Here is a 26,722-nt window from a genome sequence, read left to right as displayed (position 1 = left end):
CAGCAGTAGCTTTGAAGCTGGACTGGATTACACTTCCATGATTTTAAAGAGTGTAGAGAATCTGATGAGTTTTTAGAACAGCCCTGATTATTATTAACTTGTTAATAAAATAGCTCACACTGGTAGCGTAAATGCTGAACCCTTCTCTCTTAAAATGGTGTATTAAAGTTAGCAAAACCCCACTGTTACCAACATATTCAGCGAGTCAAAGCCCACAGTGACATTCAATGGTTTTTGAATCTATAAAATTAAATAGAAGGTGCCAGATCTTTTTATTTCCCCAAAGTAGGGCAGATCCCCCAAACTACAATAATATCATATCATGTGCCACGTTCAGGGTCCCATGAGTACCTATCTGCTGTAAGCTTAATACACATGGCTACACAGCAGAGGTCATTTTAGAAACTGTAGGTTAGTATACAATCTTTAGATGTCAGAAATGCCCAAGTAATGTAAATAGATTGAGTCGACCTAGCTGTGATAATTGTAATAAGGGGAAGAAAGTCTCATTTTTATTTCATATGCCTCAGTGCTAAGAAGACCAAATGAGCTAACATAGGTGAAAGCTTCTTGCAAATGCACTAAGTATTATCTCTTTTTTTCTTAGGAGGTGATCCTCAGAATTCATTTTAGCAATGCATCTCTATTTTCCTCTGTGAAGTTCTGGTCCTTTTTTACAACATGGGTTATAGTAGCTTAATGAAACTCACTTATGTGAATCAACTCTCTTCCTCTTGGTGTGCCTGCTCAGGTCTGCAGTTCTGCGACGGCGCAGGCCAAAGGGAGATGAACACAATTGTCCTTCCCAATACTCAGAAGAGCACCTGCCTTGAGACATGCCAGGAGGGTAGGGAAGGGAACTCTCCTAAGAAATCCATGAAAGCAACTTCTCTCAGAAGTGCAATGTATATACTATTCCTGGAAGACCACAGGATCCTATGTCATTACCAGCCGCCAACATGTATTATCCATTGAGACATATGTTTCAGTTCTATGTTATTTGCTCAGGAGAAACAAGTGGAAAAACACATACGACTGTATAAATTTTATTAGTTGTAATGGCAGCAACAGCAACATTCAACACATCTACAGCTTACTATGCACTGGACTGTTCTAAGCACTGTATTAATCATTTAATCTGCCCTATGAGATAGTTGTTGTTATACTCAAGGGGAGACAGAGGCAAAAAGAGGCCAGGTGAGCTGCCAAAAGAGATCCTGCTGGAGATTAAGAGGCAGCGAGAAAGATCAGACTGCAGATTAATCACAAGTAACATATATTAAGTGCAGAAGCTGGCCTTTCACTCTTGACTAGTTCATGATAAGAAACTCAAACATGGCTAGTGTCCAAAAATGAGTTCAGCTTTCCCCAAACCTTATTGCTATTTTTGGAACATTCAACATTTCTGAATATTCATCTCTGAATTTTAACCCAAGTTACCTCTGATTTCCTTTGCTAGACTTTTTCTGTGGTAACTCTTCATCCTCTCAATGCCTTGTCTATCTTTGTATGTGTGCAAACAGATAGTACTTAAGAAGCTCTTTCCTAACCTGTTCTCCTGTTCTGTTACACACTTCAGTTAAAAGATCACCTTTAGGATGATTTCTCAAGAGCTCCTGAAGATGAGCTGACAGCACTGAGTGGTTCTGGGCACTGGAATTGTAAACAAACCCCCTCCCTAAATCATACACATCTAACCCTACTTTTGGTGACCTCTGATACCAACTCTGTGAGAACTTTTCTCTAATAAGCAAGCATACTGACTTCATTGTATTTTTTTTAAAAAGTCATTCTCCTCTTCTCCCTACCCCCAACCTTTTAAAGCTGTTGGTAACACTTAATGACACCTAGAGAAAGCTGCCTATAGGATTACAAATTCTAACAATCACACTCAATGCTTTTTTATTCTATTTACAGAACAGATAATCCATATTAAAATCTAATTTGTTCCCTCTTGAAAATTTTATAAGAATTTTGATTCATATTCTTATCTTCAGAAAGTCTATTAGGCAATTAGGTATTAGAATAACATAAACATTTTATGTTATTAAATTCTTCACTGATTATTGGTTCTTGAGAATATTTACAATTATTTTCAGATAAATGGTATTGTAAAAAGATGACCAGATAGGCCTTCTGAAGATGATACTCCAGACCTAGTTGTGTGGCTTACTCAATCAGCTTTAAAAAAAAAAAAAAAAAAAAAAAAAAAAAGATTTATTTATTTATTTATTTATTTATTTATACAAGCACTGGGCACAGTCAGAAGTGCAGGAGGGTTGAGAGAATTCACCAGAGCCAGAGTGGGAACAGAACAGGCATACTGATGAAATACACTGCCGAGAGGAGCAGCGGGAGGCAGGAGAGGTCTGCCCACCACGTGGGACTCTCGCTGGTGGCCGGGGATCGAACTGGCGCTGTAGAGGCGTGGACAGCTTTGCAGCCCAGCGCTCAACTGCTGCGCCACCAGTGGAGGCCCTCAATCAGCTTTTTATTGGTAAGATTTAGTACTTCTGGGTTCCATTTTTCTTCTTTCCAAAATAAGAGGGGTAAAACCAGACTTCTTTAAAAGTTTCTAAAAGCCCAAGATTCATAGCTCTAAGAGTGAGATGTCATGGAAAATACTGCATGCAATGCATAGTTTGAGCTCGCAACTTCTAATATAAATTAAAAACAATTAAGTTGTTCAATGACCCAGTTATACAACGCTTCATTTTCAATAGCTACTGCCTTTCCTTCCCTGCCAATGGTTACTGGAGAGGGGAAAATCAAACAACTGCTTTATTATTTCTGCAATCTAACTCATCCTGTTTCCTTGGGAGGCTGTGAGTCATTGAGAAGATTCATGGACAAAAATATTTCCTGCTGGTTGGAATTCACCTTTCACACTTTGTCTTCACCTGTATACTGCACTGACTACCACTCTGAATTCCTGGTTGTCTACTCTGCTTCCATTATCTCAGATGCTGAAAACAAACAAACAAACAAAGCTAAAGCAAACCTACTAGAAAGATGAAATTTAAGAACACTGACTTTTGTTATTTTAAATCAGGCTTTAATCAACCAACTCTTTTAGAAGATAAAGATATACAGTCTTTCTAGCCTCACTTCAATTTCAACTGCCACATTTTTCATTCCTAATAACTGCTGAGTGCCTAGTAAAAATTTCAAGAAATTCTCCCTCTATCTTCTTTAAATGTTCACCAGTGCCTTTATTTTTCTCAGTATTACTTTGCCCATAAGAATAAATTTCGCACTCTTCCTTTGTCTGCATTCTTTCCGAGATAAACATTCACAGCTGTATGTTTGGACTTGCATTTTTCAGGTCACTGCCACCTTTCTGTGCAGATCCAAGCTGCCGGTGTTCAGCTTCTGTCACCATCAATGGACATGTATGATTCTCAGTCACTCATTACCATGCGGGGTTTACAGAGAGGCGAGTTAAGTAATATCTCTTTGTGACTCAGCCTTGCTTCCCTTGTCTGGAAAATGGGTGTCTACCTCTTCGGCTCATTGTGAGTATTTAATAAGTTACCACAAGTAAAGAAAGCACTGGGAACAGTACACAGAGCATGCTCAATAAGTGTTAGATAGGATGGTCATGACATATTCCAGAATGTCCAGCTATGGCCACTGCAAGTCTTTGTTACTAGGACTGCAAAGGCTTTGACCCCTAAGTCTACTTTTAGCCATAATTACATATCTATACAGGCATAGATACATGGCTTGCAATTTTTTTTCACTGCCATGCTATTTTAATTCCCAAATAATAATATTACCAAAGTATGGAAAGGGGGATGGTTCAATAAATAAATTTGTAGCAGTAAAAAAGAATGAAGTAGAGTTGCATAATGATATTAAAAATGACCAAACATATTACTATTTTAGGACAACAGCTTTGCTTTTGCTGATGTTCTATGTAACAAGAAATGCATCAAGTGAAGACACTACAACATTTGAAATGTCTATTCTCTACCCTGGGACACCCTCTACACCCCATAGCAAGTAATTAAAAACATTTCTAACAGTCTTCTCTCACTGAATTTTCTATTTCTAAAACACAGTGTTACCCTAATGTCAACTGTTTATGCAGACAAAGAAACTATGATTTGGGTTAAGACTTACCCAAAGCATGTTATATTTTTCTAAATCTCCAAACATATATTGCAAATGTGTGTGGCAAAAAATTTCTTGGTAGCAGCTGAAGGTTGTCATTGGTGTGAGACACAAATTACAGTTTAAAATAAAGTCTTCAAGAATAACTTTTGAAAATATCACAGTTCTACTACGTAAGAGATGGCAGAGTTTTTCTTCAGTTTGAGATGCTCTTAGTAAGGCCCAAAATAGGCTGTGCCAAGGTCAATCAATTACAAAGGTCATGTTTTGCGGTTGTTCACTAGACCACAAATCACAGGCTGGAGCAGCGTGCATTTGGCCAACTGAAGTCATAAATCTCCATGTGCACTGTTAGAAACCCATGAGGTTCTTGGATAATACTTGCTAGGAAAGAAAGACACATTCTTTCACTGTCTAGATTTGGCTAAAAATCCCCCATCAATGTATAAGAATACTGCGGATTCAAAATAGTACAGACATATTAAATCTAACGAAATGAATTTCAACAGCAGAAATATATCATTTCAAAATGACAATAAATTCCATTCTAACAATTTTCTTTACAGGACAATAAAAACTGTTGTTGTAAAACTGTTCTATTTGGAAAGAAAAACTATCAGAAACATGTGAGTGTGATTGTACACAGGATCAGAGAATTCTGCCCCTTTGTAATAATCAAAATAGTCACCTATTCCATTAAATTATCGTGCTATCCTGGATTTCATGGGTCTGGCCCCATATACTAATGAATACAACAGATGTTAAATAAATTCATTCTATACCTAGAAATTTTACAGACTACCAGGCAGAAAGGGGCAGACAAACCAAAACAGTTTACTCTACTTGATATGTCTCCATATGTGTGACATCTAATAAACTCAAGTGAATGATAGGAAACAGGTGCCAATGTGGGTGAGATCAGGTCCAAGGAACAGGATGGTAGGTGGAAAAGTATTTTGTGGAGGCTTGCTAATAACGTCTATTAACTTTCATGTAGCTAATGTTATTAATGTAACCAGTATCTTCTCAAAAGATGGCCGTGATGAAGTGCAGGAGAGCCTCAGAAATCAGGGGTTAGGAAATATTTTTTGCAAAAGACAAGATAATAAATATTTTAGGTTTTACACAACAGTCTGTCATTACTTAATTCTGCTGTTGTGCAGTATAAAAATAGCTACAGTTAACACTTGCATGAATGAACATTAGTTTCAATAACACTTTATTTACAGAAACAGGTGACTGGCCAGATGCTGCCACAGGTTGTCAAGGACTGTACTAGATTAGGCTTGGCTCTCAATAGGGCAGAAGTACATCAAACTCTAACTTGGTTACCAACTATTTTTTATGCCTTCTCCTCTTGAAGCCACTGTTTCCAATAACCCCAGCTATTCATTAGGATCAGTTCAGAAAGTGTTTGTGCTTTTCCTGGGAACCTGCATTTTTCTACCTGCATTTTTTACTTCCCTCAGCCTTCCAATGCCTACCCTAACCCCTAGCAGTGTATAGTCTACATACAAAGTTTGTCAAAGTGAGGTGGTTAGTTTTATTTTTTTTTAAAGATTTATTTATTTATGCATACCAGAGCTGGGGTAGAGGCCAGAGATGTGGGGGGTGAAAGGATTCACCAGAGACAGAGTGGGGAACAGAACAAGCAGATTGACCAAAGTACACTGCTGAGGGGAACAGCCAGCAAGTCAGGAGAGGTCTGCTGCACCATGTGGGGTGTTCCCTGGCTGCCTGGGGATCGAACTTATGCTGCAGAGGCTGTGGACAGCTTCATAGGTTGTGTCTTAACCCCTTGCGCCACCAGGGAGGCCCCGAGGTGGTTAGTTTTAAAAAATATTTCCTATGTTATCAGATTTCAAGCTGGCCAGTGGACCTGGGGACTGCCAATACTGGTTACATTTTTGGCCACTGCCACAATTACACATCAAGTGTACCTGCTGCCAAAATCCGGTTGGGGCCACACAAGGAATGATTATAGAACAGTAGCTTTTTCATCTGCCAGGATATGCAACACCTCAGAATGTCTGTCATTTTCAGGAAGACCTTCAGGGTGACTTACAGTAACAATGGCTTTCATATTTAGCATTTAAGAATCATGGGAGAAGAGCAAGCTGCCTTCCCCATTTTCTCTGATAACTACAAAACATCTGTATGTTTTTAAGGAGAGCAAGCACATAATTGCAGAGCTAGGTCTCTGACCCTGGAGACAGCTTCCTCATCTGAATTTCCCTTCACAATGGTCCTTGCATAAGATGACCAGCAGGTAACTGGCCATGTGTTCTTTGAGAGATGGCTTTGAGAGGTTCCTAATTGTTTGGGACCAGCACTCTCATTAATGGTTAGAAAATCCACCTCATACTAAATTGACAGATGTCTCTGTAATTTTAAGCACTTCTTGGCCTCAGTTTTGCCCTTGGGAACTGCATGGAACAAGTATTTAAAAAATTTGAATAAAGCTATTATTATGTCCTCCCAAAGTTGCCTTGTTACCAAGCCAAAAATTCTCCCCTGGCTGTATAGCACAAATTTATCTTCCTCAATTCATAAATAAATCTCAATTTTTCCATAAGTTCATCACACCCTCATGTTGACTCTGTAAAAATAATTCCAATAAATATCTCTCATTTCCTATGAAAGGGCTCTTCTTGCAATTTTACATGTGATACTTGATTCTAGAGAGTCTCTATTCAGAGGGCATCTAGAAGATTTCTGATCAAAATGTCTCCCAAGAAACAGTTCTTGCTTTCCTGATGGTCCACAAAAAGATATGCTTTTATGTTTTAGAATAAAAGATAGTATCATTTGAAACAGTGGTAAACATGTATAGTCCTTACTTTAGGACTGTAAGGATACAAATTGGCCATGACCTCAATAGCAAAATTTATTTTCTTACTGTAAGATTGAAGATGGTTTTTCACTCAATCATAAATTAACAGAATTGAAAATGGGTGAATAGGACCTAGGTGCCAAGAAGCTTTGTGGGGATTTTAAGCTTCTTAAGAGCATTATTTTTGAGGTCTCTGTATTATATTTCTGCTGTCCCTGTTCTCCTATGCATCCACTCCTTCAAACCTCAAGGACATCAGAAAAAGAGATAGACAATTCCACTTCCTGGCTGAAGATGAGACAATCTATAATGGTGAAATGTGGAAGTTACATTGTGTGGCTAGCACCCTACTCCAGGTTCCTCACACCTAAATTACCTAAATGCTCAGACTTACACAAAATTTTTTCTCAAAAAACATGCCCCATCCTAAGCACTTCACTTCAATTGTACCAGCTCAGTTGCCCTGTCTAAGTTGTATGGCATGGTTTTTATTTGGGTACCATTGAGTCTCTGGCTTGAAACCATTTCACTATATTCCCCTTAGAGACACAATGGCACCTGGTCCTCTATTTTCTGTTGGGCAAAGAGGTGGGGCTACTTCTAGAACTTCTTGTATTATTCATCAAAAAAATAAGTGAAAGGGCCTCCCTGGTGGTGTAAGGAGTTAGGTCTCAGCATTATGAAGCTATCTTCAGCCACTGCACACAAGTTTGATCCCTGGCCAGGGAGCTAACCCACATGGCACAGCAGACCTCTCCTATCTTGCCTGCTGCTCCCCATCAGTAGTGTATTTTAGTAGATCTGCCTGTTCTGCTCCCCATTCTGTCTCTGGTGAATCCTCTCACTCCCCCCCCCGCCCACCTCTGGCCTACATCTCAGCTCTTGTATGTATAAATAAATAAAAATACATCTTTAAAAATTTTTAAAAATAGGGCCTCCCCAGTGGTGCAGCGGTTGAGCGCTGGGTTGCAAAGCTGCCCGCAGCTTCTGTGGCGCCGGTTCCATCCCCAGCTGCTCCCCGGCCACCGGAGGAGGGTCCTGCATGGCGCGCAGACCTCTCCTGCTGCCCGCTGCTCCCCTCAGCAGTGCACTTCGGTCCTTCTGCCTGCTCTGCTCCCCGCCCTGGCTCTGGTGAATTCTCTTGCCCTCCCGCGCCTCTGACTGTACCCAGTGCTTGTGTAAATAAATAAATAAATCTTAAAAAAAATTAAAAATAAGTGAAAGAAAGAAGGGAAGAAAAGGCTTTTACCTACTCCCCACCCTAGCCAGAAAGTTACATTTGACCACCTAGACTAGCGTGGGAGCAGTATTAACACTATACTGATGAACACAGGGTTTCTCAAGGGCAAGACTGGAACAGAATCTTTCTGTTCATCATGTTCAAAATTCTGTCCCATCATGTTCAAACTACAAAGTCCCTTCTCATTTACTCATCCAATAAATATTGAATTTTATAATGACCTAGACACTGTTTTAGATGTTGGAATAGACAATGAAAAAGTAACGCTTTCTATTTTTCACTTTAGTGATCCATGAATATAAGACATTTGAAATGTGAGGACATGTTAATAAACTTAAGTTGAGAGTCTCTTAGAAGATCACAAACTTATTCTCACAATAGGATCTTAGTCTTTGTAAGTATAGCTACTAAGAATTGTACCCATTCATGGACACTTCTTAACAGGATAAAAACAAGTATTGTAACTCTCCCGAACTTTTACTAAACTCTAATCTTTATTGATGTATCTTTTAATTCCAACAAGAAAAATATCAAATGTAAGCATTCTTTAACTCCACTGAAAAAGAATGCTTTGAAACATTTCTTTGATAGCACAAAATGTTACATGAATATTTTCTATGTGTCACAAGCTTTGTTTAAACTAGTAAAAAAAAAAAAATCATCAAAAATTTCTGGATGAGAAATGAAACATAACACAGAAGTCAGTCTTGTGCTACTTCTCAGTCAACCATCCTTCATGTTCTCCTCCAAATCACATACCCCAGAAAAGCAAGAAAAGAGTACCACTTTAAAGAGACCTAGTCTCCTTAAGGGGAACAGCAGCAATGAAACAAAGCGAGGACCAGCAATATGATGCCAAGCATAAAGAAGCCAAGTGCACTTGTAAAACAGTTCAGGGGCTCAGTCTATTCCAACACCTTTTCTGAAAAAGCCTCAATGATTTTACAGAAATGAAATCTTAAAAGTCATATGATAAAGGCTCCTAGGAGAAAAAAGCATTTCATGTGCCCATCTAAGAAATTAGCCACACTCCTTACCTAGAACTAAAAGTTGAATCTTTATAGTTGATCCCCCAAACTACAAGACATTTATTTTATTTATTTTAACAAGTCATTTCTTTGGGAGAGTACTTCACAGCATGGAATATAAATGGAGCTCAAAAAAAAATCTCAATCAGTATAACTCCAACATCTGAAGTCAACTTTAGATGAAAATTCCCCTTCATTTTCATGGCAAAGATAAAGAAACCTCCTATTTTCAGAAGAGATACAATCCGACAACTTCTCCCACAGGCAGGAAGTTTGCCTGTGACACAAAGGTGCACAATGGCATTAAACAAATTTCTTCCACACAGCTGGCAAGAAGTGAAGTCTCTGACCATGTGTCACCACGGAGTGCCACAGACCCAGGTACAATTTAGTACAACTTTTTGGTAAATTAACATGTTTGGACACACATCACTAAACCTTTATGCAGTACGGAAATCCAATCAGTGGTGTCAAAGGTCTCTGTCACCTCACATCTTGCTACCAGATTTTTGCTACCAGGTCAGGCTTTCAGAATGTCTGAAAGCAGGTTTTGATGTTCTATTACCTGCTCTTGGGAAAACAATCAAAGTGTGTTTATGATTTGCAATATAATGTTTAACACAAGGCTACAAAGAAAGGACTTTGGAATATAGTAATTAAAGTAGGGAGAGAATCAGGGGAAACTGGAAGCCCACACAGGCATCTTCTATTCTGGAAGCATTCTCAGGATGACTGCAAACAATGCTAAGACAGGGCTAATTGTCCCTTGAGGACAGCCACAACTGTTCTTCTGATTCTAAGTCATTGCTGACTTTAGGATATACTACTGAATTAATGACAGCATTTTAACAAAGGAAACAAAAGAGGAGTATTAGCTGGAAGATGTCACTATTTCACAAATACCTAAATGTGAGAACATGTGAGAACATGTCTAACATACATGTTAGACATTGAGAAAATAAAAGACTTCTCACCTATGGGGGCATTAAAGGAAACCATTTTATAGATAGCTCAACTCAAATGTTGCTTTGCACTGTATTGAAAAATGACAGAATTTAAGATACTATTTAAAGTTGATATTCTTTGGTGGACTTTCTATTGTAACCTTTTCCTAGTTCCACAAATAACTAGATTCCTTGGGAGTGCAAGGAATTTGTAGAAACCCAACCTAGAAGTATTTGTGACACAATCTAACTTACACTGGAAGCATGAAGTTTCTTTCTACTTCCCGGGGGAGAAGCCATGACTTGCACCAAGCAGAGCATGGATTTAACAGTATTAGGCATGCTAGAGCTATCAGTGAAAAGGATAAAATAAATGTAGGAAAAGCTAGTTGTGTACTTTTTGAGGTAAAAACATCTTTTTCACAGTGAAAACATCATTCTAGCCTTCCACTGATATCTTTCATAAACCCATCTCCTAGAGGGCAATATTTCTATACAAACAGGCAAGATAACACTTAGAGAGTCTGTAGAAAACCAAGGAGAGACCCAAGGGTAAGCATGGAATGTGTTACTTAGGTCCAATTATAATCTAGGAGCAAAAGGAGGCCTCAAGGCCAAGAGTGACAAATGCTTGCTACATATGCCATATGCTCCCATAGTGTATCACGGCAGACATTGCTAATCAATTACCACACTGTTTTCAATGAGAATATTCAAAACCTCTGGATACTTCTCAAAGTACTCCAGGCTCCAACTCACCATTGTTCAGAGATAGTAATTAATATAAATTAAGGGTTATTCATAGTGTACTCAGTTAATCTAGGAAGAAAACCACAGTTCTAAGAAATACTGAAACAAAAGACCTGCATTGCTCTGGAGCACCTCCCATACTGCCTGCCTGTCCCTCTGAAATCCACTGGGCTGCAGACAGCCAGAATGGGTGGCTAGTTTTGAATTCCCAGATGTGAGATATAGCAATATTCCTTTCCATCAGAGAAACAGCGATCACTGAGATCACTCACTCATTGTGCATTTCTACACTTGCAGATTGCAGAATTTTGGAAATGAAATGGAGCTGTGCTTATGTGCTTCAATACACGTAGGCAAGGGGCTCAAAAGGCTTCACACATAGTTGTATTTGGAACCTTGGTGCACAGTAGCACTGTTGACAAGTACTTTATGGCAAAGATTATGAGCTCCACCATCGTCATGGACTGCTAACTCTGTAATCAACACATGGTGGAATTTATCCTGTACCAGAACTGTCAAAAGGGAGCTATCAAAAGGAATCTGCCTGAGAATTAAGATCTGGAAGTCAAAGATAGCTGCTCTGTAGCAGCTGAGAGCCACTGCCTTCCCAGGTCTCCCATTCAAACCCAGTACTCTAAGTCTCTTCCAGTGCAGAGAGCAGAGGCAGGAATGTGAGCCCCATGCTGTACCACTGAGGGAGGCACAAGTGACGAGCACAGAGTGAAAGCTGTGGGAGTTGCTTCACTGGCCCCTATTCCAGAGAGGAGAATAGAGCTCCACAGGGCTCACAACCCCATACTCTCCTTGACTCCATTAATTGGTTTGTCCAAATAAGATATTGTACTTTATCTTGGCTATAGATCACTTAGATCACTTTTTTTTTAAATTGTTTGAGTGAATGCAAACATCGGGTCATTTGTCCCCATCCTCTTTCAGCCTGGTGTTCCCTGATTACAGAGAAAGCAAGGCCTTGATAAAGGGTGTTGTTCACTGAAGAAATGCAAGGATGAAGAACACTAAAGAGATGACTGCCACAAAGTAGATACATGCTGTTTCTACAATATTCTAAAGAACAAAGCAGAATCCAGTATTTATAGACTGAAGAAGTCATGCATTTAACTTGTCACACTACAACTAGCTCAGAATTTAGGCATCAGAATAGACAGCAATGTACACATTTCATTTCTTTTTTAAAATTCCAAGGTGGACATAATAAAATATTAGCATTTGTAAAATATGGGTATTTATTATATTCCAAGCGCTTTTGTGAAATTTAAAAATTTCACAAAAATAAGTATAACAACCAGGAAATAACAGCTTACCTACAACTTGAGGGGAAAGTTCATTATTAGTTTTATTTTTTAGAAATTTTAGAGAATGCCCATTATGGGTATGAGGTTGTATGTTCTGGAACAATAACAGTTACATGCAACTGTTGAAACATTCTTTTATTATTTCCTCAACCCTGAAGTTTTCTTTCCTTGTAACTTTGGAAATCACACAGTTAAAGCAGACTTGAATTATAATGCTGCTGCATCTCTGAACAGTTTGTAAATCTGGCTCACTTGTTCTAATAGATTACTTATTTGTGAAAATGGGCTTGTCTCATGGAACCTCTTGGGTTCCTCCCCCATCACAAACAACAGAGGAACAATGCTTTCATCTAAAAATACTCTTAAGTCCTCTCATTTTGAAAACTCAAGATTTTATCGACCACTTGTCTTTTCAAGGCAATAAGGAATTTTAATTTTATTTAAAAACTAGCTCAAACCCCACACAAGCCCACTTCCAGGAGCTGAACTGGGCTACAGGGTCAGCATGGCCCACTGGTCACGTGGGCAAGAAGAGGAAAAAAGTGCGATTTGACTTTCTCTGGGCCTCCATCTTCCCCAAGGATAAATTAATGGTGCTCCTGCAGTAAGGTATTCAGGGCTCTGCTGAGAAGTTCAAATGAGTTGATAATCACTGTCCCAGACATAGTGGGGGTCCATTTACCAAGTTCAAGTGCTAACAGTAACTATTTTAATTTCTCCCCTTATTTACGATGTATCCTTCTAACTCACTATCTCCCCCTCTGAAATGTCCTGTGGTTCAAGAAAGGGAGAAATGCTTTTGAAATTCTCACAACTCTTCTGAGAAAACCAGGTCCCACCATGTAAGGCCATGGTGATGAGTCCCATGTGGCATGTGGGAACAGCAGTTACATCCCCTGCTGCTGCTCTGATGATGCCATCATCACACATATGGTGACAGCAGTTACCATCACTATGCCCCACACTCTCTGATGACCAAATCATAGTATCCCAGTTTTCACAACACCCCTATGAAAGTGGTCTCACTGTACAGAGGACAGAGAAATTATAAATTAAGCAATATATGCCCCCAGTCATGCAAGTAGCAATGAAACTCTGCCTTCTCAGGCTACACTTTGGATGGCCTTTACCTATGCAAAGTATTTCCCATAACTATTACTTGGCTTCATGGACATACATTACACTACAGTTTAGAATAATTCTGAGGAACAAGCATAGTTTAGGAAGCTGCCAGGCTGATTCCTCAATTGAAAAGCTTTTGGATTAACCCTCCCCAAGGGAGGTTCTTTCACTAGAAGTATCTCAAGTCTGAAAACATAGGACAGTACAGAACCAGAGTGCAATACCCAGACAGAAGACTCCAGAAGTTAGACACAATGGTTTAGAGTTGTGCATTTCTCCAAGGACCAAAGAAAAAGAAAGATGTTCTTGGTTCATCCTATGGGCACATCTACTCATTATAGCTCCTTAATTAATGAAGGTGTGTGCTTACTGAGAGTCAACATTTATGAAAACAAAGCAGTGAGCTCAGGACCATTCTGGATACCACAAGGTACTGGTGGGAACAGGGACCAGCTGGATTGACAGAATTGGTTACCAGGGGTAGGAAAAAAATACAGAAAACTGGTATTACCGAACAAAGGGATTATAGGAAGAAGAGGCAAATACAGACTTAGAAACCAATAACCCTTTACTGGATGCAGCTTTAAGGCTGCCAGAGACAGAGAGAAATGTTAAATTCTTTTCTCCAAATCTAAAATATGATGTAAATTTTGATAGCATTGGCATCTGTAATAAAAAAGAAAATAAAAATGGAAAACAGGTCCCTAGCTTTGAGATTATACCATTTAAGGAGTAAAATGCCTTTGGGGGTTTACGGGCCTAACACAATCTCCTCAGGGCCAAGGTCATCATGTTTTCACAGATAAGTGGTACTGGAAAGCTCTGGGTGGTTTACAGTTTGTTTTAATCCCCAGGGTGGGAGTGGGGGGAGGGGGGGTAGTTAATGGAAGAAAAAGAGGGAGGAGTTAAGGAGGGTGGAAGGAGGGCAGGAGGGAGAGGAAGGGGCAGGAGAGACACAGAGGAGAAAGAGATTGAGAAGCACTCTTAGAATTACACAAAGAGACAAAACAACCAACCAGAGTTGTCTTGCCATTTCTTATAGGTTTCGGGGGTAGACTGAGCCACAAAGGAGATTTCATTAGGAAAGTAGAGAGGGTGTAAGGGAGGCAGCAGCCACGCTGCAGTTCACACATTACCCCTTATCTGTAGGGACAGACAGCAAGTCCATAACTGTTCCACCTCCCCTGGCTCCTCCTTCGGGTTCTCCTGGGTCAGGAGTGTACGTGTTGAGCTCCATAACTAAGGCCCACCCAGGTTTCCCAGGACACCCACATTAGTCAGAGACAGAGAGAACCGACACAGGGTTCAGTCTCTCCTCGCCGTCTCCTGCTTATCCTTGCTCTCCTTCAGTTTACACCCATTTTCCTTCCCAACTAGCTGCTCCATGAACATTAAGCTCCAGCATTAATGTAAAGATGACAGCTTTACAGAGACTGCTCACTCAGCTTCTGAGATTACCTAAGGTCAATCTCTGTGCTGTGTGTGTGTAAGAGTATGAGTAAAACCCAGTAGTCTTGCTTCTCTGACTGAAAATGGATACAAAATACATTATATGCAGTTTTACAAAAAGTAATCTTATTTTTACAATCAGGAAAAAAAAAATATCCCAAGGGAGAAAAATGCACTATGGAAATATTTGCATGATGAAAAAAAATAAATCAAAGTAATCCATGATCATACCAAACAACTGTTTGTCTACCTATTTCCCTCTCCCCGCCTCCCTTTACAAATGTTTGTGTGTATACCTATATGGAACTATATACATATATCCATTTATTTGCAAACTTTAGATTTACTAACTACAGTTTTATGTCCTTTTTTAATTTTACCATTATATGCTGAGCAGTTTCCTATGTCATTAGAATTTCTTTTGAAAACATGACTTTTCAGTGGTTGCAAGATACTGTTACAGTTGTGCACCATAATACAACCATTCTCCTTCAAGTTCTTCACAATCACCGGCTTTCAGAGACAACATTGCAAGAAGAGCCTTATACTCAGTTCTTTGCCGGCATCTCTGATCAAGTCCTTGGGATCGCCTTCTAGAACAGGAAAGTTTTAAGCTCTAGATATATATTATCAAATGATTTTTGGTCACCATCTTCAGGGCCACAAGCATCTCACATCAGGCCAATGTTTACAATACTTATTCACGAATATCACACGGAGATCTGTGAGCTGTAAACGATGATGCAAAATAGCAACAGGGTCCTGGAGTTATCTGTTGTGATGTGTGAGGAGCCCCAGAACCATGGGGGAAGACAGGTATGCCTTTTTGGGGAGGGGTTGGATTGGCAGGTGGTTTCTATTGGGAGGACCTGAGACTACTGCTGCCAGCTAGAAGCTGGCAATACTGTCACAACATAGATACTAACCCTGGAGGATAGCCAAGTGCACATCAGCCTATGTTGGAGTTTTCCCACCTAAATCTTAGTCTCTCATGGTGGACACCTAAAAATCCAAAACCCACTCTACCATATATTTATACAAATACAGTAGAGAAAGAAGAGATTATTTAACTTCTCATTCTTCTCAAATCTTTCAGGCCAAATGCCCAGCTGCTGCTTTTCTTCCCAGCCAGCCCACAATCAGCTTCTCATTAGGATACTGGGAACAACTCAAGAATCAATGCATCACCCCCTCACTTCCCAGTCCTTTTGTTTGACAGTTGTGTAAAAAATGGATGGTTCCATTTGTTGTAAAATCCACTGTATTAGCCTATGTTCCATTAAACTGTGTTTTGATGAAACCACTCCCTCCCATGCTCCAAACACAGAGGCCCCGACTCTCAAGGAACTGAAAGAACTACATTTTGATGTCCTTACACAAGTTTTGTGTGTGTGTGCAGTGGAAGGAGACGTCCTTTTCATGGTGAGGAGAGAGGAGGTGATCCAATTAGGATATGCAAACCAAATAAAAACCATGAATGAGAAGGAGGAGCTGAATTTCTAGTCACTTTTCCTGATGTCTTCACAACGTGCCTAGCACGAGGTGTGCACTTTGCACAAACCACAATGGCTGAACTGCCGTCAGGAAAGGCACAAATTCTTGGATGATTCAATTAAACTAGAGTCAAACAACCTCAGCTGCAGAGTAAAAAGTCACCTCTTCCAAAGTTGAACTCAAAAGATCCAGAAATGTAATATGCAGCATCCAAAGCTGTTCACTTGAGCTGCGGCTTTAGAGATCAGAAATGAAAGGAGGGAAAACTCAGTGTGGTCCTCCATTCCTGATCACTGCCTCGAAGGCCTGACATCACTACAGCTCACCCTGTCTAGCTCCGTTCACTCATTTTATAAACTTGTGGGGAACAAGGTATTTTCTGTATACTTAGAAAGAACTGGCCCACTGACAGAACTAGCAAGATGGCTCCCATGAAGAACTGCAATTAAGGAGGATTTCTGATAAGATGGCTGTCGGCAAATGCAGTACTATACCATTTTACTTTCTCTCTCAGAAGACGTAGTCCCTATTTTTTCAAGGTTTAAAAATCATGTTAACAATAAGCAAATAGCAAGGCCAGATGCCTTTCGTGGTCAGATGGTTCATTGTTTAAAAAGCTTCAGTTTAAAATCCAAAAGATTGTTAACAGATGCAGTTTCTGGCTAGCGACTGGGAAAAACCTCCCTTAAACAAAAGAGTATGTTGTGATTGGAACTAAAAAGGGAATTACCTTTAAAGATAAGAACCACAAACATTTCCTATTTGAAAATACACCCAGCCTCACCAACAGGACATTTTTGGACCTTCCATGTAAGTTAAAAATTTTGACAGTAGATTGCTGCAGATGACAAACTATAGCTGACCAACCAGCCTCGTAATTTTTACAGATTTGTTTGGACTTTCAACAAGGCCACAGCATCCATCTCTTGCTCTCCCCCAGGTTACTCAATTAGGCAAAATTCCAATTAATTTCTTTTCTTTTCTTTTTTTTTTTTTTTTTTAGTCCCAGAAATACTTGTGCTTTTTGGCTCTGGAAATGGGTTTTCAAACAGACTTAGACAGAGAAGTTTCAGAAATGAATACAGAGCCTGATAAGCAGATAGCCACTGCTGGGACTCAAGTCACCATTGGATGGAAAAGAGCCACTTGGCTGACAAAGGCCTGGCCCTGTCTTAGGTTCCCAGTCTCTTTTGCCTCCACAGCTGCTGTTGACTTTAACACAGAAAGTCTGCTTTTCACCAACTTGTGGGTCTGTTTCCGTTGGCTTTCGTGGCCCCTTCTTCTGTGGCTGCACTATGTGTGAGAATATCTGTAATGCCCTGGGTTCTAATCTTGAAAGCTGGAAAATCTGAAGGAGCCATGGGTGTGTGGCTTTCCCTCCACCTGAGAAAAGAATGCAGTTTGGCTTGTAGATGACAAGCCTGTTTGGGAAAGGTTACTCAAGAGATGCCAGGAAAATAATGTGCTCTTAGGATTAATGATGGCCACCCCGGGCTCCATTCTGAGAATGTGCAAGCTGTCCCTTGGGAGATCACATTCCCTGGAGAGGTACACGTCATACCCTTTTCCTTACTGTGTTCTTTTTGTCATTGCGGTATTTCCCCCATTGATTATAGCACCCAAAGAAGTCAGTTTCAAACTAAAAGTATAGTATACTTTTAAAAGTCTCAGAATTCTAATCAAGAAATGATTGGCTCTCCTATCTTGCCCACTGTCCCCACTCTATCCATGTGAATCCTCTCAACCCCCACCCCCTGGAACTCTGGCCTACACCCCAGTTATTGTATGCATAAATAAATAAAATAAATTTTAAAAAAAGAAAGAAAATGTTTGGTCCAAGCCATGCTGCTAACATCCATTTTAAAGAGAGGTAGATCTATAAGCCCACAGGATTCCCCAAAGAGTAAAATGGCTTTCTGCTAAGCGGCACCACTGCTAAGTCACGTAAGGAATCCAAACTAGGAATCCAAACTGGAATGAGGCTAGCAGGAGAACTGCACTCCTCCCAAAGGTATATGCAACCTAACCAGGTATTAGCAGCAAGGACCCATCTGTCAAGAAATGGGATTCTGAGGCCAGTGGCCACATCCACATCCATCCTCTTATGAAAGCCAACCCTGCCAATGTGCACATGAGACAAGGTTTGCAAGGGGATTTGATAGGCCTGGAAATTGAAAAATGAGCAGCAGCTGCAAGCCTGAGGTCATTACTATCCTCTAGGGCTTGCCTCTTCTAATCTAAGGGGCAGTAGTTTCCATGATTAACTTTCAATTGCTGTCAAGGGTGCAATAAAATCTGGGAAAGAAGAAAACTTTCCCCCTCAATAAGCTGCTCCCATTTTTCTGCCTCTTCCTTTCCTCCAGTGCATATTTTTAATCCCTTCATATTGTTCCCTAATTGTGAGGAGGAAAAAATCTGCCCTTGGAGAAGCCAAAATAGATAGTATTCTCTGTATACACAAGACCTTGAGGATTTTTCTTTCTCAGTTCTAGGGGCACGTAGTTAGATGACTGCACTAAAAGTTCCCATTTCCAAAGACTATGCGTTATCATTGGTTTCAGTACTGAACAGATTTTAATTTTAAAATACTTTCTACCCATCATACTCTATATCTGTTTCCTCAGAGATAACAATCAGTTCAACAAAGAGAGGTTTTTTAGTGGATAAAGCAAAGAGAGAGTGAAGAAGACATCTGTTCACAAACACGTCTTACTGGTTACTACTAGGTTAGGAACCCTTAGCACCCCACTCAATCTGATGGGATAGTGAGAGTCACGCTGACAGATTACAGCTGGACAGGTCTTAGCAATGTCCCAGAACTAAACCAACACAGTTTTATCAATTACAAATGATCAGTTGGAAAATTAAATGTGCTTTAAAAATTTTGAGATTATTCAGCATAACATTAATAACAACTTGGTGGCTCATCAGACATTCACTTCAAAGCACCAGATATTGAAGTTTCAAAGATGAGTAAGACATGATGGCTCACCAGCAGAGGCATAAAGCCTGGTGGGACACACACAGGCCCACTGCTGGAGAGATGCTCCTGGAAAGGTGGTGAGCCAATTGCACAAGGCAACAGACAGGGGACAGAGGTGCTGAGAGACAGCCAGGTGGGCAAACGGAAGCATGTTAGTCACCTAAGGAGAGGTGTACTGGTACTATGCCTTGAAAAGATACTGTGTTGTTATAGTTTGTTCCCATTTGCCGGGGGCAAGAGTAAGTAAGTAGAGGGTCAGTTGCCTGTTAGAGAAAGGCACTATTTCTGGTAGGTGCCAGTCCTGCTGCCCCTCCCACTCATCTCACTGAGAGTCATGTCTCTTCAGGATAGAAGACAAATTGGCAAAAGATGGCCATGAACAGGCCTGGTTCCAAGCATGGGTGCAGGAACAGTCTAAGGATTTGCCCCAGGGTTTAAAAGATGGCAGAGTGAGCGTGATTGCAGGAGACAGATGCACAGGGTGATGCCATTACCAGGGATGCTAGGGAAAAAGAATGCTGGTGTTTCCACTGCTCCTGATATCCATCCTCTCCTTCTCTGAAGTAATAGAATCAAGTAGGGTGACCACCCAGAATAGATGTTGCATTCCTTGCAGTGAGTTGTGGCCATGTAGCTACCAATGAGATGTAAGCAGAAGGCAGGTGTATAACTCCAGGGACAATTCCTTAGGAACTTGGGGAACAGGAAAGGGTGGGAAGAAGCTTGTGCCTCATTCCCCTTTCATCCATCCTAGCTTAGCATGTGAAATGGTTGGAAACCTCCTTTGAACACAAGGACAAAGTCATACTTAGAAGTGATGAAATGGAAAGTTGTTAGAAGGTCACAGAGGACTGAGACCCCACAATACTAGTGATAAACTACGTACATCCAAACTTTTATGTAAAGAATGGGGATGGGGGCTTTGATGTTGGATGAGCCAAACAAGCCCCCACTCTGAATACCTTTAGTATATATCTACAGTTCTGGTCTCACACTTGTTACTCTACCTCCATTTATTTTGGGTCTCGGTTGCACAAGATTATAACAATGGTTACAGGTATTGCTGAGGGTTGGGGGTCATCAGTGAAGTATTGATAAAAACAACATCTAAGCAGTAGGCACTTGGTCACATACAGCACCCAGGTCACAATAGGGCACATTCAAATGCTTTTTTACATTATAAAGAACTGTCAGAATTGTGGTGATGGAAAAGAAAAACAAAAGGAATCAAAAATAATTTTCCAATGAACCGTAATCACAATGAATATCTTACCTTTTTCTTGCTACAGTATATTTGCCATTTTTTCTCAGCCGGAAGTGCAAACATAGCTTCCCTGTGTTTGTCTGTGAGGTCAAGTTCATCCTGAAAAGAAAAACAGTAATTTATTATTTCATAGACTATGTGCCATTCTTGGCCTCCCCAGTGGTGCAGCAGGTTGAGCGCAGCACTGTGAAGCTGTCTGCAGCCTCTGCAGCGCGGGTTTGATTCCCAGCCAGCCAGGGAGATACCCACATGGCGCGGCAGACCTCTCCTGTCTCGCCCACTGCTCCCCTCAGCAGTGTATTTTGGTCTGTCTGCCTGGTCTGTTCCCCACTCTGTCTCTGGTGAATCCTCTCACCTTCCCATGCCTCTGGCCTGTACCCCAGCTCTTGTATAAAAATAAATAAATCTTTAAAAAATTCATTAAAAAAATATTTGCCATTCTTACAGGGGAAGTTATCAGCATCATTGGGGTAAGACAAAAGAACCAACACATATTTAAAGGAACTCAGAAAAGATCAAGAAGCCAAGTTAAGGCACACTGAACACCGTTAAGAAAGCAAGTCCCCAGCATAGGAGTAGGCATCTAGCACAGCAAAGGGATGAGGAAGGGCCCTGCGCTTTACTGCAGGTGGTGGGAGGGGACCGAGCATGGACAGAACTCTCCTGAAACACCCATACTGCTGTTGAGGGCCCATCAAGCAGCAAAGGTCATTGAAATACCAGAGCTTAGAAGGAAGAAATCATACGATGGATGGGAGTTTGCTGAGGATAGCGCCACAAACACTGAGTACTAGGCTGGGTCTTGAAGAACTTGAATATGATGGCAGGTGGGAAAGGCCCAGAAGGAAAGGCCAGGAAGTGGTAACAGACCTGATGTGGTCAGGAGACACTGGCAGGCTTGGCTAAAATGCTCAGTTTATGCAGAGAATCATCAGAAAAGAGGTTTGAAAAGTGGGGAGAGACCAGTTTGTGGAAAGTCTTAAGTTCAGTCTAAACAATGTGTTTTCTTGACCAAGGAGATCAATCAGGTTCTGAGCCAGGGAGTTGTATCTGTATCCCCATCAACTCCAACAATATTTATTCACGCAACATACAGGCATCTTCTCATTTAGTTGCCACAAAAACCTAAGAGTTCTGCTCATTACCGCACCCTCCTTGTAACAGCAATCTTTGTTTTAATACACTGGGGAAAATTGAGCTCAGCTGAAGATCTGGTCAGTAATTTGCTCAAGACTGAAGAACAGGTAAATGATGGGGCTGGGTTTTAAGCCCAGAGTTGTTGACTCCAGAACCCAGACTCAGCCTCTCAGATCAGTGTCAGGGGACATTAATTTTACAGTGGTCTGCAGTTTAGACTGGATACTAAAGGGAGAAAATTTACAAACATCTATAACTAGTGAACAATGGGATGGTGAATATAAAATGTTTCAAGAAAAGTTACTGGCACTGAATAACTGAATCCATGGTCAATTTTATTAGTTAAGTGTCTGATACACTTTTATTGCCATAGAGAACGTTACCTTGTTGAGGGACACAGCCTGGTGGATTTGAGGCATTAAAAAAATGCTATAAATTAAAATTAAGGCACACACACACATAACCAAATGTGAAGAGCATAAACAAGCCCCCACTCTGGATACCTTTAGTATATAGCTACAGTTCTGGTCTCACACCTGTTACTCCTACCTCCATTTAGTGATCATTAATTCTTCCTGGAAAAGTCTCATGATTTTCCCTTTGTTTAATTCCTGGTGAAACTATCCAAACTTAAGCCCTAAATAACCTTTCTCTTGGCCCCACAATAGCCTCCCCACTGCTCCTCCTAGTCCTTCCAGAGCTTCCTTTAGCTGTGGTTCTCAAACTTGACCTCAGAATCACCTAGATGTTCAGCTGTTAGGACTCAGCAGGTGGAAGGAGGTCAAGGATTTGCAACTCTGGTAAATTTCTAAATGTTGCTCATGCTGCTGGACTGGGACCGTACTTTAAAACCACCCCCTTAAAAATAGAGAACTCATGCTATTTTGAACTCCCAGTTCAAAAACTTGACTTGTTCCACATTGCCTAAAAATTCACTAGATATTCTTTAGTCTGTCTTCTCAAGTCTTCCATTTGTAACTCCAGCTTACTTTGCCAGGCTTGCTTCTGATGGATCCCCTTTGTGGTCAACCTTGCTAATCCCTACACTGCCAGGGCGAGCCACACAGGGCCTGATACTTGCTAGCTTTCCAGGAAGACCCTTACTCTGATTAAAGCTCTACTTTCTCATCTCCAGGATGGGCATATATTGTGTCTTTCCATGGCAGTTCTGAGAATTAGCAACATCTAAGCAGGAACAAATATCTTGCATGGGCCCTAGTGGATGGGGAGGGGGCAACTGCATTATAGTTATTTATCTTGTTATTTAACTACAAATCTGGTGCTATTTTCTTAGAAGAGCCAAGCAAAGCAGTAAGTCACTAAAACACACACCTCACACTCTATTATACCAAACCATAAGAAACCAGTTATCAAGAATTTCAACAATGGACAACCAGGGAAGGATATTTATAGAAAATTCCATTATAAGGGAACATGTTAAAAATGTTTACATTTTGGCATGCAACTATTATATGTGAAGCAATTCTTTTTCTTTCTTTCTTCCTTTTCTATTTTCCTGTAAGTCACAGTGACTCTCAACTGTTGATGAATAAGAAAACAATTAGCTGTTTTTTGGGGGGAAGGGGGTGGGGTTCAGGTCAGTTATTCAATAGCCAATGCAATGGTGCTCAGTTTGGGGAAAAGTGTAAAGCAGCATAAAACAATGTTATTATTAGCATATCCTTTACTATACTTACAGGATAGTGTTTGCTAGCTGAGCAGAGTTGTGAAGAAATGTGTGAATACTAAAACATAGAAATTCACAGTAAAGGGTATTAATATTACCATATTTTGCTTTTAGAGGTAGGAAACTTCTGCTGAGACACTGAAATGACCAGTTTTGAATTGAGAAAATACACCTAAACTAGGACTTAGGGGCAGATAACTTCATGCAAGAAGAGAATTTCCACAAAACAAAAATATAAAAAATTGCTATAGGGTCTCTGGAAATAATATTGGATCACTGTAAGAAAATGGGAATAAAGTGACACTGGGAATAGTAACAACTAACTTACTTATCGAGCTCTTTCTGTGTGCTTAGTACTAGTGAGTTCTAAATGAATTAAGTTTTCCCTCACAACATTCTATAAAGTGGATAGTATTACTCCACTTTCCAGGAAACTGAATCAAAGAAATGAAACAGCTTGCCCAAGGTAACAAAGTTAGAAATGGTGGAGGAGGAACCCGAGTCTAGATTGTCAGGTTACAAACTCATGTTCTTCACCTCTATTCCTTCACCCTGTTGATCATTCAACAAGCAGGCAGAATTATGACACTAATGCAAATATCTGCATCCATATGCTATTCTCGGAGCCTACTGAATGTTATTAGCAGGAAGAGATGGACTTTGCTGTAAGATAAGTTCTGCATTCCTAGTGAGGTTCTTAGAGTTAGGCAACCATGAACAAGAGACTTGATCCTCTAAACTTCAATTTCAGAGATCAAAACTGATCATGTGTAATATGTATTTGATAGAATTACACCTGATAAAGAATATGCCTGACAGAGTTAACTTAAGGAGTCATTCATGCAACCAACAATTATTTTTGTGAGTTTGCTAAATACTATGGCATTGTGCTAAAGTCAAATAATGACATAAACAGAGTGATCACACAGGAAACTGAACTTCGAGGGCCCACTTGTTGTGGGGAAAGGGAGGGCTATCCCGAGTAAGTCAAATAAGAGCTGAGAGAGGAATAAAAATTAAATAGGCAAAAAAGCACCACAGATAGCGAACAGCTGCCTTGAAGCTTGCTATGAACTCTGGTCTTTATCCTATCAATCAGGGGTTACTGGCAGATTCAGAGCACGGCAATGTAGATGAAATTATATAATAATGGGAGTGCCTAGGCACAATGCCAGAGTGTAGTAAGATCCCCCACCCTTCCATTCCAAAAGCATCTCTGCTCTGACTCATTCTGTTTAAATAAAAGGACTGAATGCAAGACTCTTGACTGTCACAGCCTTAGACATCAATTAGTATTTATAGTCCTACTCACTCCAGGATCATTACCAAACATTATGAAGAATATAAAGATGAATAACAGATCCTGATCTCCTAGAATTTATAATGTAGGTATGAAAATAAGATGACTGAAGGCTTCAAAAACAAGGTTCCCTTTCTTTTCAGGATAAAGTCCCAATTCCTTAGCTCCAAACCCTTTCAGGATACAGCCTTTGCAGACCTGTCCTACCTCCTCTACATCTCCAACAGCAGTCACCTTAGCAAGTCTAGTAACGAGATGTCTGCTTCTCCAACCTTTGTAGATGCTGTGCCCTATTTCCCATAGAGCCCTTGCCACCAGGTACAAGCAATAAGTCCGACTCATCTAAGCTTTTACAATGTGTCAACTATTCCCTCCAGGCAGCCTATCCTGATTTTTCTGGGGTAGGCAGCTCTCCTTAACCTTATAGCTTTTATCATATTGTTATAATTATTGGCAAGTGGGATTCCTATTCTAGATTCATTCCCAGAGGGCAGGAAGCAAATTTGTTTTATCCATCTTTGTACTACTTACCAATCCCCAAAAGAATATCTGATATAGTTGGAATATTTTAAAAAATAAAAGGTGACAGGTAGGGGAAGGTGGGAAAATTGGTAGAGAGAGAGAGAAAGGAGCAAAGGAGGGGACTGTCATAGGATATAATAATTATCACTGCATTTTGAAGATTAAACCCCGTTTTTTGGTAGTAAATTGTATATATAATGAATCTTAAGTGTATGATTTTGAGTTTGGCAAAGGCATACGCCGACACTTTAGAAACTGGTTGTAACACTTTACTCTCCCAACAGCAGTATGTGGCAGTTCCAGTTACTCCACATTCTTACCAACATTTGGTGCTATGTCTTTTTAATTTAGCCATCCCAGCTTAGGTAAAACAATATCTCAATGCAGTTTTAATTTGCATTTTCCTGATGACAACTGATGCTGAGAAGGCCTCTTCATGTGTTTGCTGGTCATTCATGTGTTCTTTATGTCATCACTGTTCAAATTCTTTGCCCATTTTTACTGAATTGCTGGTCTTATTACTGAAAGAACTAAAAAACTTAGTTCTTTACATATTCTGGAAACATGTCCTGATTATCAGAGGCATGTATGGAGACTATTTCTCCTAGCCTGTGGCTTGCATTTTCATTTTGTTAACAATCCATTTTGATCACCAGTGTTTTTTTTTAATGATATCTAATATTTTTTATTTTTGATCTAGTTTTTATTAAGGTAACAATGATTTACAACTTTGATTTTAACTATGTCTTATAATTTTCTTATATAGTCTTTCTCCTCTATTAAATTTACTTGTTAAATTTTCTCCCCCTTTGTTAAAATACTCCTTAATTCTTTTTGATGCAATTATAAATGGGTTTGCTTTCTTGATTTCTTCCCCATCTAGCTTATTCTTTACATAGAGGAAGGCAACTGATTTTGTAACCTACCTCTGCTGAGCTGATTTATTGTTTCAACTAGCTTTTCAGTAGAGTTTTGCGGGTTCTCTATGTATGCTGTCCTGTTGTCTGCAAATAAAACTTACCTTTTTCCAATTTGGATTCCTTTTAGATCCTTCTCCTGCCTAATTTTTGTAGCGAGGACTTCTAATACTATGTTGAATAACAGCGGTGAAAGTGGACAGCCTTGTCTTACACTAATCTTAATGGAAAAGCGTTCAGTTTTTCACAATTGAGAGTATTAGCTGTGGGTTTGTCATATATGACCTTTATTATATTGAGATTTTTCTACTTGTTCCCAGTTTTTAGAAGTTCATTTTTTGAATCATAATTGTATGTTGAGTCTTATCACATGCTTTTTGAGCATCTGTTGATAAGATCATTTGACTTTTATGTTTCCTTTTACTGATGTGGTAAATTACATTAATTACTTTGGATGTTGAACCATCTTGTACCCCTGGAATAAATCCCACTTGGTCATGGTGTATGGTCCTATGACTACATTGCCGAATTTGGTTTGCTAAGATTTTGCTGAGGATTTTTGCATTTATGTTCATGAGGAAAGCTGCCTGTAGCTTTCTTTCTTGTGTGGTGTCTTTGTCTGG

General features: G+C 40.0%; 1 protein-coding gene across 1 annotated transcript in view; it reads right to left on the bottom strand.

The window, feature by feature from the left end:
• The window catches only part of DAAM1 (dishevelled associated activator of morphogenesis 1), a 155,656-nt gene that overhangs the window by 54,066 nt on the left and 74,868 nt on the right, over positions 1 to 26,722 (bottom strand). Inside the window, exon 3 of the mRNA XM_037503441.2 lies at positions 20,546 to 20,635. Within this exon, the coding sequence (XP_037359338.1) occupies positions 20,546 to 20,635 (90 nt within the window). The remainder of the gene's footprint in view (positions 1 to 20,545; positions 20,636 to 26,722) is intronic.

Source organism: Talpa occidentalis, unplaced genomic scaffold, assembly GCF_014898055.3.
Source record: "Talpa occidentalis isolate TD23 unplaced genomic scaffold, MPIMG_talOcc4v2.1 talOcc4.11, whole genome shotgun sequence".
Taxonomy (NCBI): Eukaryota; Metazoa; Chordata; class Mammalia; order Eulipotyphla; family Talpidae; genus Talpa; species Talpa occidentalis.
Note: the sequence above shows the minus strand (reverse complement) of the source record. Positions and strands in the feature narration are given on the sequence as shown.